Raw genomic sequence first — 16,512 nt, forward strand, 5'->3', positions numbered from 1 at the left:
ACATTGTGGAAGGAAGACAGGAGCCAGCAAGTGAAAGAAGCTGAGCCTTGAGGCCAGATGATCCAGCAGCCACAGTACCAACACATCCAAGAGAGGCTGCTGGCCAGTGGCAAGCCTGGTGCCACTGCCACTGAATTCTACCAGAAAATGGATGCCATGCCCCCTAAGAACCCTAGAGGACAGATCTCTAAGCATGTCTGGGGCGGGGGGTATAGGTGACAGCACACAGACAAGATCCAGGGTCATGACTGGGCCACATGAGAATCTGTGCTGGATGAGCACTTCCAGCCTCTTCTACAGGACCCAATGTGTCAACAGCAAGTCCCAAAGCTGCCGCGCCTCCCTTGTGCTGTGTAAACCCACTGGAGCACTCCTAGCCTCCTGTTCTGAGGGTGACGGCTGGTGCCTAAACTTCCGTTAACTTTGAGGAAGCACTTTAGTCAGAGCCACCCTGACTCTGCAGTGCCCATTCATAGTGAAAGAACAGGCAGAAGATGCGCCGATGGCTTGCTCAGATTTCACAGAAACACTTGCAGAGATTTCCCAGGTGGCTTTGTGGTTTCTCCTTTTTGGCCGATATTCTTATTCTCCAAAGTGCCAACATTTTGAAGTTTCTTCTATGTGAGTGGGGACAGGAATGGGAGTGAAAATAACTGTAAACAAACCCCAGCCGAGAGTGGTCAGCGCCCAGTGGAGACCCACAGAGTGGCCTTGGCTATTTCCAAATGCTGACCTTGGTGTCTAGGACAGAAGTCACGCCAGGACCCTCTGATTGGGCAGGTTGATCAGGCAAGATTTTAAAACAAGGAAATCTCCAAGATAGAAATAACCATTCCTGAAGAAGATTTTTAAAGCATCGTGGCCTCACAGCCACGGCAAAGGTGAGCACCAAGAGAAAGGAAATGGAGTCACTCTCAAAAACAAAACAAACATGCACCTATCTAATAAAGTCTGCCAACACTCTCTCTCTCTCTCTCTCTCTCTCTCTCTCTCTCTCTCTCTCTCTCTCTCTCTCCCCTCCCTCCCTCCCTAGCCCAGTTTCATACAAACTAACAACAGCCTTAAACATCTGAGGAAACAGGATGAAATTAACTCAGTGAAAGGGAGAGGTAGGCCAGAGAAGCAAAAGGCCAATCTTATACCTCATAGTCTTAAAAACAAGGTTACTCCCCTACAAGGGGAGGAGAGAAACAAAGTCCTGCACACCATGCTGTGGCCTGTGTCGTGTGGCATGGGCAGAGGAAGGGCTGGGCTTCTTTCTCGAGACCCTCACAGCAGTTGTTTAGTTTTCCTTCTTACCACAGTGGCCTTCACCTTCTGAAGAACAATCTCACCTTGTCCTTGGGAATAGAAGGGATGCCTGGTAGAAATGCCAAGGTCCAGCCTATGTGCCTGTGTTCTTCCCTCAACCTGTAAACACGTTTTGGGGGACAGCTGAGGAGGGCCACCAAACTATTCCCATACAGGATAGAAACTAGACAATGGAGCAAGCAGTTGGTTAGGGGCTCACAGCATAAATGTTGACATGGCCTGCAGCCCCGACCCTTTCTTTGTCCTCCAACTACCTAGTCCAGGGCAGGCTTAGACATCGGCAGGAGCTTTGAATGGACAGAAAATTCAGGGGACATCCTGGGCTCCCCTCTTCATGGGGTCTTCTCAGGACAGGCAGCATGGTGAGCCAGGAGGACTGAGTCCAAGAAATAACCTGCTGCCTGCTCTCGGTGTCACAGCAGGACCAAAAGCACATTCTTCCAGGAGGTACGCTTTCCTGGGTTCCCTGAGAGCTGCAGAGAGAACCACACTACCTGCAGCACCTCAGAGGCAGCAAAGAGAGGGGTGAGGGTCAGTGCCCCTCCCCTAGCCCTTCCGTGTCTCTACCATCTATAACACACATCTGGACACTTGAACCTTCAGAACATACTACCCTCCAAACTCCACTGGTTCAAATCCGAGCACAGCGCTTTTCCAGCTAGCCTGGAGATAGCTGCAAGGACTGGCTCCTTGACATCTTGCCTGACAGAATTTTGTTTCTTCCTCCTCATACAAGATGAGACAGACTTTAGTACGATGACATCTTTGGTCTGAGAGCTGTCCCAGTTTGAACCTCCAGCTAAACTTCAGATAAAAGACCAGAATGACAGCAGCATCATGGAGTGTGACCTTTAAGTGCTAAAACCAAAGGTGAGACCATCCCAGAAGTGTATCTGCCTCTTCCACAACTGCGGAGTGGAAGTGGGTGGAGAAGAGGCATAGAAGGGCCCCAGCTGGGAGGCCTTAGAGGCTCGAGACGGAGGCCCTGGCAATCCTGAAACATCATGGCGATTGCAATGTGGATGGGACTAAGACACAGACAAGATGCTGCCTGGGGACTTTCTGAGCCAGCACAACAGCTCTGCATGGCTGGTGCCTTCATCCTGTCCAGTTGGCCTCCACACCCACTATTTCCATGTGTGCTCGGAGGTTTGTGGAGAAGATTTCCCCTTCAATAGAATACACTAGGGAGGAGTAATTCCTTTCTGCAGAGGTTGGAACAGTAACCCAGAGGACTAGGTGCTGATGGGGTTGCAAAAGAAGGAGAGACTTCACTGCTGCTACAGAGGCCAAAAAGTGTGCAGGGGTTGCCAGAGGCGCACAAGTCTTGAAGTCTCAAGAAAGGAATTGTGAAGGACCTGGATGATTCCACCTGTAGGAACAGGCTTTGTGTCCTTGTCTTGCACTTGCTGGCCCTGGAACAGCCGATGTTTCCCTTTGTCTGGGCCACCCCAATGCAGGAGGGACTGATGATTGAGGTCACGGAGTAGGACGTCACAGCAAGGGTTCCCAAGATGGGATACTGCTGTTGGCAGGCCTCAAACCTGCTTCAGACCTGAGCGCAGCATCCTGACAGGCGCAATGGGCCATTAGAGTCAAGGGTAGCCCTGAGGCGGTGTGTCAGGAAGGGTATGAGGGGTATCTCCAGGCATCTCATGCAGCCACATGCCAACTAAGCTTAGGACTCCCCCAGTCTCTTGCCAATCCTGGTAACAGCCTCTGATGCTTGCTCTGGCAGCTGGGATGGATCTGTCAGGATGGAGGTGGTGGTACTCAGCTGTCGGAGGGTACTCAGTACCACTGTGAGACAGAGAAGGCAGAAGTCAGCTGGGCACACAAGACTCAAAATGACAGAATGCAAATTTCCCACATGTAACCCTATGCAGTAATTCCTAAGCATCAAGGATGATGGCCAGAGTTCAACAGTAAGGAAGAGTGACAGAAGCCCTATTCTGGAAGCCAATCTTACATCCTGCCTGTGCAGATCCTAACAGGCACTGCAAGTAGCCCAAGGCTACTCCTGCTGCCAGAGTGTGGCACCTGCTGTAACACTGAGCTTCTACAACATTTACATATGGCTGTAGACTTAGAACTAAAAAGAAATTAAATAACAAAATACTAAATTCACCTAAAACAGTCTGGCAAATGGCAAATATTCAGTAAGTAAGTTAGGTCTGACCAGACTGGCAGGTCTACTGAGAGGCAGGCAGCTCAGAAACCCATGCTGGCCCCCACAGCTTTCTGGGTTCTAGGATCCCTTCAGTGTTATCCTCATGCCTCTTTGTGCAGTAAAGTCTAAACTTCCCTAAACACTGTCCAGGTAAGGGCTTTTCTCCCTCCAGGACCATCATGAAGTCCCCAAAGTCCCAAAGTCTGGTATCCTACACTCACTTGGCCTGAGGACAGGCAAAGAGCAGTGCTGGTCCAGCCAGGAAAGTGCCGTCCGGTGGAACTCTTCCAAGCTGCTGGTGGACACCATTCCCTTGAAGGACTCAAACAGTGGCTTGATGATCATGCTGAACTGCAGGACTTAGGTTAAGGAAAAGGTGAACATGGAGCAGGGCTAAGGGGCATAACAGATAAAGGAAGGCTCAGGCAAGCCAGGCTGACTGCTACTTCCCTTCTAAATAACTGCCTACAGAAAGCTGATCAGAGAGGAAGGGGCAGAACAGTTATTGCTTGGCAAGATGTGCCTACCATGAGATTAAACTACTTACTCTTACTATGCATGACCTTTAGTGAACAGAAAACAGAAAAAAGAAGCTTCTTCAGCCTCACAGAGGGGTAAGGACTGTAAGGTGGACGAGAGACCATAGGTTAGTCAGATACAGTTGTATGGGAAAGAGGAGATGTGTGGGCTGGCAGGAACAGGGGAAGCACACAACACCACACCCAAGGCAAAGAGTCTGCCTGAAGCTGGAGCCTGACTTTTGTGTTATGCACAGCCCGCAAGCTTACCACTTCCTGCAGAGTTCCCAAAGATCTAGGATGGGCCCAGTGAAGATATAGAAGTTTCTCTTTAATTCTGATGCCTACAGACCCACCCTGGCCTAGTAATGAGGAATATGTCACCTTGTTGTAGCAATTCTGACATGTGCCACCTGCCACTATGCCACCAGGCTCCACTAAAGGCAGAAAGTAAGATAGCAAAGCAAATCAAGAAATGAGTCGTGCCAGATGCCATCTTGAGTCAGGCTACCAGGCTCACTGATAAGAGTTCTTACCTAGATAGTAGTGTGAAGTCTTGAGCTTCATTCTCAGTATTAATAAAAATATAAATACATAGGTAGGAAAGGTGGTATACTTAAAGGAAGAGGCTATTTAGCATTGCACAAAAAAGCAAGTTCCAGACCAACCTATACTACAAATTGAGACTATCTCAAAAGCCAAATAAAATATAAACAAACTTGGTCTCTGAAATACAAACACACACAGGCACACTTGCACAGATGCGCTCTCTCTCTCATTTCCTCTCTTTCTATACAACTGTCTTTTCCCACCGACTGACCTATGTCTTCTCAGACACACAGGGGTTGTTGTGGAACAGGGAGGCAGGAATCACCTGTAACAGGATGTTGCCATCTCTAAGGCTGAGATCAGAGCAGCCATGGCCAGATGACAGGTCCTGACACCTGGGTGGACATACTTTATTAGGATACTTAAGACCAGGGGACACTAAAGCAGAGAAAAATCTGAGGTAATAGATTCCAAACCTTGCCTATAGTGACTTCGAAGGCTGAGGCAGAAGCATCATTTGAGCTCAAGAGTTCAGGATCATCCTGGGCAGCAAAGGCCTTTCTCTCAAGACACAAACCAAGGAACTATATGGCTCGGCAGTTAAGAATGTGTGCACTGCCCTTGTAGAGGATTCAAGTTCAGTTCCTAGCACTTGGTGTCAAGAGGCTCACAATGGCCTATGATGCAAGCTCCAGGGGATCTAGTGCCCTTGGCAGACTCTGCAGGCACTTACTTGTGCTCAATTCCTACATTTATACATAATTAAAATTAATAACTAAAAAAAACCCCACAAGTTTTGACAAAGGATAAGGAGGAGGAAGAAGAGGATCAAGAAGAAGAAAAGGAGGAAGAAGAGAAATAGGAGGAGGAGGAGGAGGAGAAACATATCACCATCACCTGAGGGGGTGGTTATTCAGAAATTCATTAAGCCCCGGTTTCCATCTAGGGCTCCCCCTCTGTCCCAGCTCAGTCTGTTGGGTTCCTCTTCTCACCTTACTGCCTCTGCAATTATACAGCTGCCTTTGTTTGCCAAAGACCTGGAGAGGAGAGCAGGTCACCTGCCTCCTACCCCTCCTGCTCTTGAATGTGGTCCCCCAGCCCTTAGGGTCAAGCCCCAGAGCCTTCTCTTCTCTGAGACAGAAACAGCATTGCCAGCCCTGAGTCATTGACAATCATGTGAAAACCATTCTTCAAGGGGTAACCAAGAGCACTGTCTACTGTTTTAGTGTGTTGCCTGGGGAAGGAAAGAGCAACGGAAACCCAAAGATACAATCCAGAATTTCCAATTCTGCAGGATCCTGCTTTTCACATATTCATCAAACATGTCTTTCATGTGGTCAAACTGGCGGCAGTTGACAGGTACTCCTGTGGCAGGTAGCAGCTGTTGGCAGGAGCTGAAACAACAGTAGTTAGGGGATGCTTTGGGGTAGGTGGTGACAGAGGGGAACTGAGGGACTATACAGGAAGGATACAGTCAGAGGCCTATGGGAGGAGGACAAGAAACAGACTGATTTAATACAGGTAGCAGAGGCTGCAAAGGGTCCCCTCTGCTTTTGAAACATAGAAATGTGTGGGATGAGGACTCAAATGGAACCTCACATGATGGTGGTGTTAAGCTCCTCAATTTCCTCCCGCAACCTCCGGGCCTCCTCTTGCATCTGCATCCTCTCTTGTTGCAACTTGGTGATGTACTCCATGGTCTTCTGCAGTGTGATGGCATGGCTGGTCTGTGGAGAACAGGTGGCAGTGCTTAGCTGGCCACTGGAACATGGGAACAGTGCACTATCATCATGTCTTGACACTCGCAAGGAACTTACCTGCTTGGAATTATTGGAGATCAAACTATTCAGGGTGTTAAAGCCCATCCTGATATTGAATCGCCTTTTCTGTTCAGCTGAGATGTGCTTCTGCCGGTTCTATTGGGGAATCAATTGGTCATGGAGACACAACGACCAGGCTTTATGCAATCAACTTGCTTAAAACAATGCTGAGTAGCTCAAGAAAGACTGGTGTCTTGGGGAACATGACAAGCCAGGGCCAGAAAACTACAGGGGAGGCAAATGGCTAAAGAGCTCTACGAGGAGCCAGTGAGGCATAGGCCAAACTCATGGACTAGGAAGCACTATGTGCTCTGTCCCCTGGCTTCCAGACTCCCCACTTCTCCACAAGCCAGTGCTTACAGTCCCTCTTCTCCCGACAGTGGGTGTGGCTAAGGCTGCAAGCAGCCCAACTATGGCATGAGGAGTCTGTGATGGTCCCTGGGCCCAGGAGGCCCACCCAGAGCTCTGAACAAGCTTTAACCTTCATGGGCTTGTTGGTGGGATGGGAAATGGTTGGAGTCAATTTAATCTTAGTGTTTCTGGGGTTGTAACATGAGCTGGATCTGTGGCTCTCCTTTCCTGATGTTTTCTTCGCTCTCCAAGGGAATCAAGATCCGAGAGAAGTAAGCCATACCTTTAATGCAGCCACATTCTTGGGGTCTGTAGATTTCCCTGAGCAGTTGTTCTGGGGAGACTGAGGACTAGGACTTTGTTCTGATGGACATGGAGAGGCTTGGCCTGAGTTGGAACAGTCACGACCTGAGAGGAAAATGTTCTTAACAGGCAAGCACTTGAGAAGGAGACTGGAAAAATAAGAAGCGAGTCTGCCTTGCTCTGGCCCACAGCTGTCCTCACCAACCAGAGGCACTCCTAGCAGGTCCTCAGGCTTGGAAGTCCATTAAAAACCTTCCATAATTATTCCAGAGGAAATATTAGAGAAACCCTTGCTCATATCCCAAAGGAGAGTTGCTGTTTCCAAGGTAACACCTGAGATAGATGTAGAATATGGCTGGATTTTGCCCCATCCCAGTTGTCAAACTGCTCAGAGGAAGAGTTGAACTGCCAACCCAGGCCCTAAATTGCCAGGCTACCAGGGGCCATCAGAGGATTTTAAGACAGCAGCTCCAAGCTCATGTGCTCAGCACACGTATCTGCTTTATTTTTTGTTCTTTAAATTCTACATATTTACTTTCTCTCGATCTGAAAATGTTAAATAAAAAGCACTACCACCTTTGACCCACACAGAACAGACTAGAGTATTACAAACCACACAGGCTTCTGTCCCATTACTGCTGTCTCTTGGGAGTCATTTCCAAGATTCTCTTAAAATTTCCCTTGCTTCCAGTTAGTTACTTAGTTTTCTCCTGCATACCGGGCTTCAGTGCACATCTCCATACTTTGCACTCTGCAGCCCCACAGACAAAGGCAGCTTCCTTTCCCTGGGTAACTTTAGAGACCGACCCATGTCTTGAGTCTGTGTCTTTCCAGACTGAAGAGTCCCATTCTTCAAAACCTTCTGTTGGACAAGTTCAGTAACCCCTCTCAGCTGGAAACCCTTTCATAGTCCTACTTTCCCAAGTAAGACCTTCAGGAGCAGCCATGGTTTTAGCTAAGAAGAGAAGATTTAAGGTGCAGCACAGTGACAGACTGTGCTGTGTGCTGATATGTGCATGTTTCCAGTGCTCTTCCCAGTATGGCACTGGAAGGAACCCATGTTCTACCTGCTGCCCAACTCTGATGTCACAGGACCTCTAGTCCCTGATTTCTGACTCCATAAATCAACAAGCAAAACCAGTCCGGACTGTCCTCAGTTGTAAGATATGAAAATAGCCACAGACTTGCAGCACTTGCAGAGACTGGGAGGGAAGATGCTGTGGCTAGGAGCCTGCTGCTGGCTTCATGGATGCAGTAACCCCAGACTCAAGTTTTCCAGACTGTGGAAAAGAACTGTTCAGTCCCTTTTCTGAATGGAACTGGCTGCTCCAAGCCAGGTCTTCTAAGTGTGGTTTTGTAACTGTACTAGTTATCCCTGCTGTGACATGCCTGCGACCCTCTTTTCCTTTTCTGCTGGTGTGGCTACAGCTACTCTGCTTCCCAGTAAGCATTTCCCCAGATTGTGCTATGAGGAGACTGAAGGTTCTGTAGGCCCAGGCTTGATTGTAGGAGCCTGTCAATGGCCTCCCTAATCCAGAACAATCTGCTTATTTCCTACGAAGCCCCGACAGCCCCACTCAGGTCAATACTCACTAGAGCCCGTGGCAGGGACCTGGGGACTACCCCCATGCAGTGAGACCTGCTCGCCCTTCACCAGGGAGTCTTGCACTGTACTTGGAGAAAAGAGCCGAGAGACAGGGTTAGGCTGGTTGCTTGTGCTGTGGCTGAGGAACTCTGTGACTCCAGAAGCCTGTGGAGACACAGCAGAGGGGTCTTGTAGCACTGATGTAGAATAGAGCAGAGCAGGTACACAACCCAAGAGTCACACAAACACAGGCCACCCTAGGGAGACTAGAGGACACTAGAGAACTTCCTAGGCCAGTTCTCTTACCCTGGTGATGGCAGCAGAGGCAATGACCACATTGGACGGGGACACAGTAGATGCCAGAATCCCTTCTCTCTTCAGAGGAGCTGACGTCATGATCACCTTTTGTGGTTGGCCTGAGAAGGCAGCTGCAGGGATGAAGAGATGTGAAGGTAAGGACCTAACTCTGTAGAGGTCTGACTGTTACTAACAAAACTACTAATCTGCAGACAGCCAGGGAAACCAGGGCATCACATACCCTGCTGGTGAAGCATGTGGCTCCTCACCAAGGGGACAGGGAGACAAAGCCCAAGGCATCTGAAATATTTTTGTACTTTTTACTTGCAAGACTGATACTATGACCCCTAGAAAGAGACACTCATGACCATGTGCTCTCAAATCATGTTTTCAAGACTCTTCGTTTTATTTATTTTAGCTTCTAAATTATATTTTACTTATTCTGTGGTTTCGTATGCAGGTATGCATGTGCCATGATACATGTGTGGAAGTCAGAGGACAATTTGTGGAAACTGGTTCTCACTTCCCACCATGTGGATCCCAAGGATCAAACTCTGGTTGTTAAGCTTAGCAGCAAATGCCTTCACTTACTGACTGAGCCATCTCACCAACACAATTTTAGTTTATCTGGGGTCTCATTATATAACCTTGACCAGCCTGGGACTTACTCTGTAACTCAGACTGGTGTCAAATTCAAATTCTTCCTGCTGCAACCTTTCAAGTTTTGGGTTTACAGGTATGAGCCACCATACCCAGGACAAGAGTATACTACCTTTTAAACATACAGAATAGAAAGATAAATTGTACAGATGAATTATCTATACTGATCTGCTCTATTTAGGTGGAGAGGGAGATGTTACTAATATAAAGCCTTAGAGAAAGGGAAACATTGCCCCCTAGGCAATTCTGGCTGGCTACACCCTAACCAACTTACCTGGAGCAATGCAGGCATTCTTCAACACCAAGGAGACAGGCTCAGGTTTGGGAGCAGGCACTATTTTGGGGGGCTGCTTGTGTCTCACGCTAGCCAAGGACACAGGTTTGGGGTGTATAAAAGTTAAATGAGGTTGGCGAGGTCCCACAGCTGGTGGCTGGGGTACAGGTGACAGTGCCAGACCACAGGGGGATGAGGAGGGAGTTGGATGGTGTGCTGTGATAACAAGGCCCTGGCTCTGGCTGAAGGTGGTGGCAGAAGCATCATGGGTAAGGGTTGCAGAGGCTGTGTGGGTAATGACAGGGGTTGATTTGCTGACTCCAGCAAACTTCTGTGGCTGCAGGAAAGCTGGTGGAGTTGGGGGATTCAGAGTAGGGGCTGGAGGGGAAACTAAGGGCAATGCAGTTGGAACAGGTGCTGGGGCAGGGCCAGGAGAAAGTAAGGTCATAGTAAAGACAGGGAGGAAGGACTGTGGGACACTCAATGGTGGCTCAGAGGGACCAAAGTCTGTAGGCTGAATAAACGGGTCCACAGATTGGGATGAGTGATCACAACCCTGCCCCTCTGTGGGATCCAGGGAGGGGGCTGCAGAAGAATCAATGAGGCTATTGGGCAGGCTCACAGGAGGGAGAGCTGCATTTGGCAAGATGTTCCCCTAAGGAAGGAAAAGACATAAAGAAACAAAGCTACAACTGAATAATTAGCTTTAACTGTTTAGCAATACATAACATAAAGCCCAACCGTGGACATGGGGAATGAGGGACCAAGGGACAGAAGTGCTATCTCCCAGGCCAGACACACTGCCAGGTTGGGGAAATGATCTGTGCCCCGGTGTCGGCAGGGGTCTTGTTTCCTTAGGAACTAATGATAGCACAGAGCTCAGACAAAGCTGGGTAGCACCCTAGGGATATCTGGTTTCTAGAGTCTGGTCTAGGTCTGCGCACAGTCCCTGGTATCTTCTATTACAGAACAGAAGCAGCCTAGACCACAGCTGCTCAGAGGTTTCCCCAGGACAGCATCAAGTATCGGCTTCCAGGCGGACTAGCTCTTCCTGAGTGGAAAAGCTATGAGGAATCACCTGTACAGATCTCAGTCTCTACAGAAGAAATGGTTATCTGCGCTAGGTAGGGAGGTTTCAGGTTACTGGGTGACTAACTGAATACAGCACGAATTTGAGAGCTCCCTCAGGGCAGAGTACTATGCCTCACTCAGTTCTTAGCATTAACACCTGCAAGTACCTTTCATTAATTGCTAGGTAAAATGTAAAACAATATACAACATAGTTTTATTAGTGATCCATTATTTTCTTCTGTAGCTAAACTTGTCTTAGAAAAGAGCTGGCTGAACTAAGTTCACGTAGACCTTATGCAGGAAAACAATTTTGTTGGCACAGTCTCCCGCCTTATGAGGAGTTAAGGATGCTTTCAAAGAGGGTTCTATAACTTCTCTGCACATTCGTGTGTATTCAGCACTGGATCCGGTGATGGCTCCAGCATATGGTTAATTCGTGGTTACAGCATTAGCCTAGCTCTGGTTGGAAGTCTGATGATAGCCCTGCACCTGCCATGCCTGCTTCCCCGGCTTCCTCTACCTGAGAAGGTGGGCTGCTAGGATCTGGGGCAGGTACTGACGAAGGAGGAGGCAACATGGAGCCAAAAATGGATCGGCTGGAGGAGAAGAGATCTGAAAAAGAACATGGGAGTCTTTTGAACTCCATGAACTCACCATTTTCGGGAATTATGACACACAAACAGGGGTCTGGACCCCAACCCCACCTCCCCAAGATGACTTGTACTATAGAAAGAGGACTCTAATTGGACCACTTGAAATACCAATTGCTTCCAGGCAGAGCTCAAGGAGCTTGACCTAAAAACAGAAACTTTGATGGGTGGTGACTGTGTTACAGTGCCCTCTGCTGTCTACTGGAGGAACTGTGTGCAATCAAGGCCAATTAGACGCTCCCAGCAGGAAGAAAGCACCCATTCTGAGATGCCAACTTCCTTCCAATGTCCCAGGAAACTTTTCCAGGCTTTGCAGTTACTACCAAAATAATTTTCAGTTTTAAAAAATCACAATCCCTCCTCCCTTTACACCGATTTCTAACGGTTCCCTCTCTGAAAGTGGCTCAAGTCTGACATGCGACAGGCAAGGGAGACCTAAGCATCGTGTTACCCTCTGCCCTCACCCTGGAAAGGCTCAAAGGTGTCCATGAAGTCCAAGTTGGGTTGCAAAGGGATCAGGCCTGGCTGGATCATGTCTGCATTTCCAAGATGTGCTGCAATGATCACAGGTGAGACAGGGGACACTGTTACCGCAAATAAGGTCAAAGGAACATATGCCTTTAGTTCTACACAGGTCCTCCTAACAACTGTAGGAGCTGGCTGGGATTCCTACACTCTCTCTACCCTCAGAAGGCAGGAAGGACAGACGGTGCTGGGTTCACCATGAGCTGTGAGTAGCTCCAACCCCCATCCTTGTTCTCACTTTCATTTGGAGCTCTTTCCTGAGGACGCAGAAGACTGAAGCCTCCAGGTGGCAATGCCATGCGCAGCAGTGCTCACCCTAAAGCCTAGGCTTTGGCACTGACATATCCCACACTAAGACAGTATCGGAAATATCAATCAGGTTCGGATCAGAGTCTGCTCCTTTCTCACAGTGGGACTAGAAGAACAATGACCACCCTGTAAGGTTCCAATTCCAGTCTCCACCTATGCAACTGCACGGGACCCTCAGAAAAAGAGCTTGGGCAATCCTTTTCTTCTTTTTTTTTTGCCTAGCCTAAGTACCATGCAGCAGCTCAGAGGTGCTCTAAAGAAATCGTCACAGAGAAAGAAGCCGGCAGCCCAAGGACAGAGACTATAGTTACCTATTTCTCGTGGGTTGGGCCAGGCCACTGGTTGGTGTGAGGAGAGTGTGGAGAAGAGGGTGTCACTGAATTCTGACATGAGCATGTCTGTGTCCAGCAGTGAGTCCTCCTCCATGGGCACTGGGGTTTTCCAGCCGTCCCCATGTTTATGCCAATACAGCATGTCATCGTCCTAGTGTCAACAGGGAAGAAGAATCAAAGGGCAGCTGAATCTATCTTCTCAGTCCTGGCATGCATTAAATGGTTGCTTCTTGAAAAAAGGCAGGAGGGTAGAGACATTGAGAGCTACTCCCTTAGTCCACCCACCAGAGTGTGCCTGCTTTCGTTGGCATTTGCAAGACCTCCATGTGAGGAGCTGGTCCTGGCTCTGGTCTCCCACTCCAGGACTCTCTTGGAGCACAGAAGTTACTGCTGCATCTTGTCAAGACAGGACTCTCAAGCTCACTTACCTGGGCCAGGCTAGAAAGGTCCTCATCCTTGTGCTGCTGTAGCTGTGGGCAAAGGAAGCAAGATGAGGCAGCCACTAAGAGCTCTGAGATGCTCCAACTTCATCTCCCTATATGTGAGCGACCTCTCTGGGAAGTGAGTTGGGAAATGGGATCCTGCCGGCTTCCATCCCATGGATGTGGGCACAAAGAAGGAAATAGCTCTGTTCATGACTGAGGAAACCATAGCCGCTACTTGGTGCTTGAAATGTTGAGGACAATATTGCTCTGTGTCCCGTGACTGATGAGGTAGCTGTGGAGCCTAGGGTCTCTCAGGTAACCTTCCGAATACAGTCCCATCTCCCATCTACCCAACTCCCACCCCCGACCCCAGAGCTTCCAGAACATGCTCTTTTGAGAGCCCTTGCCAATATATACATATACCCTTTTCTTGAAGTAGGTTCTCCACTTGTGATACTCCCGGATCACAATCTCAATGCGACTTTTCCAGTATTTGCCCTCTGTGGTGATGGCCTACAACCAAGAGGCCAAAATGAAAAGCGGGTCTTGGATGATAATCAAATCTCAGCCCATAATACCCAGTATCCATCACTGAAGTGTCCTCAAATGGTTCTCTTGGTCAGAAAATCCCCATGCTGTTTGAGAAGCTACAGCTTCACTACTAAGCCTGCCTCTTCTCACACTGGCTAAAAATGCATCTTCAACACCCATGACACCAAGGGTGACTCTGCACTGGGTAAAGGGTAATTACACAGCACTCAGACAGAGAGGTGGCAGGCATGGTCTTCCTCCTTGGCCCATAAATGCCCCTTTCCAGTAGCAGCTGCCATGTTCTCAAAGAGTGAAAATGGGGCTGGTGAGATAGCTCAGTGGGTAAAGGTGCCTCCCATCAACCCTGATGACATCAGTTTCATCCTTGAGACCCATGTGGTGAAAGGCAAGGAATCTCAAAAGTTGTCTTCTGACATCCACATACGTGCTGTGACACATGAATGAACACACACACACACACACACACACACACACAAATAAATCTAATATAAATCTTTTAAAATTTACTCTTTGGGGTTAGGAGGTATAGCTCAATGGTATAGAACTTGCCCTGTATGGAAAGTGCTCTGGACTCTACCCTTTAGTAGTACCAAAAAAATAAGACAAAATAAAAATGAGCCTCTTTTTTCAATCTCCTTTTATCTCCTATCTTAAGTTGTTTGGTTATTTAAAATAGGGTCTCATGAAATCCAGGCTGGCCTCAAACTCTCTACATATCAAGAATGGCCTTAACCTCCTGGTTTTCCTGCCTCTATATCCCAAGTCCTGGGACTGCTGGTTTCTGACACCATGCTCAGTTTGTGTGGTGCTAGGAACGGAAGCCAGGGCTTGGAGCACACTAGGAAAGCACTCTATTGACTTAGCTGATGTGGAGAACCTTGAGCTCTCCCTAACTTTTTCTAGAGTGGTTGTTTTGCTTGTGCTACTGGGAATGGGACCCAGAGCCTATGTGTATGCTGTTGTTCTGAGATACAGCTGGGTCTTTGCTAACTGCTCCAGAGCCAGTCTTTCCTGAGGAACTCTCAGAAGAAATACCAATTTTAAATGAACGCAGAGAATGAGGCCCATAAGTTCGGTTTGTCTAAGGATAGATTCTCTGGGGGCTGGACACTGTTGAAGACTACCCCTCCTCCTCAAGGTCATGGTAACAGAACAGCACAGGCTTTCCTGTTCTCTACAGTTTCCAATGTGTGGTTCTTTAGTGGGGTGTATCTTCAGAAATAAAGGCAGTTTTCTGTTCCCAACACCATCCTTCCTACCCGTATCTATTGAATCACTTGCTGGTTAAATACCTCAGGCCGGCGGTGTTCATCTACATCAACAGAGCCATCTAGTGGGGTGACAAAGTGGCACACTGGATTCTTGCGCTTCTCCAAATCTGGGTTGGGGAAGAGAGATGCTGTAACTGTACCAAGATCCCTGATGGAGCTCTACCCAAACTGTTACACCCTGGGATGTTATTTCCGTCTTCCACTAGAGAAATGTAGAATTCTGAGAAATAAAAGCATGCAGGCCAGAGGCAACGACTGTCAGGGATACCTGAGTATCCTGAAGTATATATGGAAGCTGGGGTCCCTGAGAAAGTTGCCCATCAACAAAGGCAGCCAGTGAGCAGGAAGAGCCTGCGCTGCTCCTGAAGCCTGCATCCTGCTATCCTCAGCTACCCAAGGACAAGAGCTGAACAGAGGTATCTATGTCTTCTAAACTGCTGGACATAAAAACTGTTCTCTGGCTTTTCAAATGTCACCTCTTGGATACATTCTCCCATCTCTCCTAAAAAGAACCCATTACTTCTTAGGGACAAGTACCCAGCATGCATTATATACTGTGGTCAGGGTCATATGTCTGCCCTTTAAGACTCTGCTCTGTTAGGTGACTTTGCCTGATGGTTGATGAATGCCCTGCTTCCTGGGATGTATTCTAGCTTGATTTTCCATCACATAGACTACTTAAGAAAGAGTCTACTAAAAATATGTCTTAAGAGCAGGCTATAGACCAAAGATGGTCAGGCCTCCAAGATGTAGAGCTCTGAAGCCACAGACCTAAGGGCCCTTGGAGCACAGCACACCCACTACCTGGTTGGCAACACACTTACACTGCATATACCACGCCCTCCAGATGGCGTTGTTGAGCCGGATCTTGTCCCTCCACTGGAGCTTCAGGCCCTTGAAATTTTTCCACTTTGGAGACACTAATTTCCCACTGGAAAACAAGACAAAGAGGGAGAATCGGTCACTCTTCATAAAATAAAATGTGAGACACAATCATTCCAGACTCAAGAACTCTAGGGTGATCCATTTATAGGCCAGGCTTGACAGAACAGTCATTCTGGGATTTCTTTAGAGCATATGGGGACAGTGGAGTGTGACAATATTCAGACTTAGAGGATATACTGAAGAGGGTGATCAGATATAAAATTTCCTGTATTTTTTGGGATCCCACATACTCTTAAAAGTTTCTTATAATTAAACATTGAAAAGACACGTTGCCAGGCACACACCTTTAATAATCCCCACACTCAGGAGGTAGAGGCAGAGGACTGTGAATTCAAGGCCAGCCTAGACTAATGCAGATTAACAATGGAAACCAGGCACCTTTTCCTCCAACAGGTCTTAGCCCACTTCTTTTGTTCTCAGTCACCACTGGCCCATCTCCATCCATCAGAAAGTGATTCATCTTAGCTGCTCAGAGGTAGCTGTTGGCACAGCACCTGGGAAACTGAACTGCCAAGATGGATGTGCCGCCAGGGAGCTCATGCTGCCTGTCACTAGCCTAGTCAGTTAGTGCTCTCAACCAACTGTACAAGACCT

At 48.2% G+C, this 16,512-nt stretch overlaps 1 protein-coding gene across 1 annotated transcript in view; it reads right to left on the bottom strand.

The window, feature by feature from the left end:
* Positions 1 to 1,013: 1,013 nt before the first annotated feature.
* Positions 1,014 to 16,512, bottom strand: part of MLXIP (MLX interacting protein) — a 54,224-nt gene continuing 38,725 nt past the window's right edge. Inside the window, exons 2-17 of the mRNA XM_080940943.1 lie at positions 15,798 to 15,904; positions 14,995 to 15,080; positions 13,574 to 13,663; positions 13,154 to 13,195; positions 12,705 to 12,876; positions 12,024 to 12,113; positions 11,430 to 11,521; positions 9,839 to 10,493; positions 8,914 to 9,035; positions 8,616 to 8,772; positions 7,003 to 7,127; positions 6,366 to 6,464; positions 6,148 to 6,275; positions 5,819 to 5,942; positions 3,703 to 3,832; positions 1,014 to 3,111 (exon numbers count right to left, since the gene is read on the bottom strand). Of these exons, the coding sequence (XP_080797069.1) occupies positions 2,990 to 3,111; positions 3,703 to 3,832; positions 5,819 to 5,942; positions 6,148 to 6,275; positions 6,366 to 6,464; positions 7,003 to 7,127; positions 8,616 to 8,772; positions 8,914 to 9,035; positions 9,839 to 10,493; positions 11,430 to 11,521; positions 12,024 to 12,113; positions 12,705 to 12,876; positions 13,154 to 13,195; positions 13,574 to 13,663; positions 14,995 to 15,080; positions 15,798 to 15,904 (2,341 nt within the window). The 3' untranslated portion in view covers positions 1,014 to 2,989. The remainder of the gene's footprint in view (positions 3,112 to 3,702; positions 3,833 to 5,818; positions 5,943 to 6,147; positions 6,276 to 6,365; positions 6,465 to 7,002; positions 7,128 to 8,615; positions 8,773 to 8,913; positions 9,036 to 9,838; positions 10,494 to 11,429; positions 11,522 to 12,023; positions 12,114 to 12,704; positions 12,877 to 13,153; positions 13,196 to 13,573; positions 13,664 to 14,994; positions 15,081 to 15,797; positions 15,905 to 16,512) is intronic.

Source organism: Micromys minutus, assembly GCF_963924665.1.
Source record: "Micromys minutus genome assembly, chromosome: 29".
Classification (NCBI taxonomy): domain Eukaryota; kingdom Metazoa; phylum Chordata; class Mammalia; order Rodentia; family Muridae; genus Micromys; species Micromys minutus.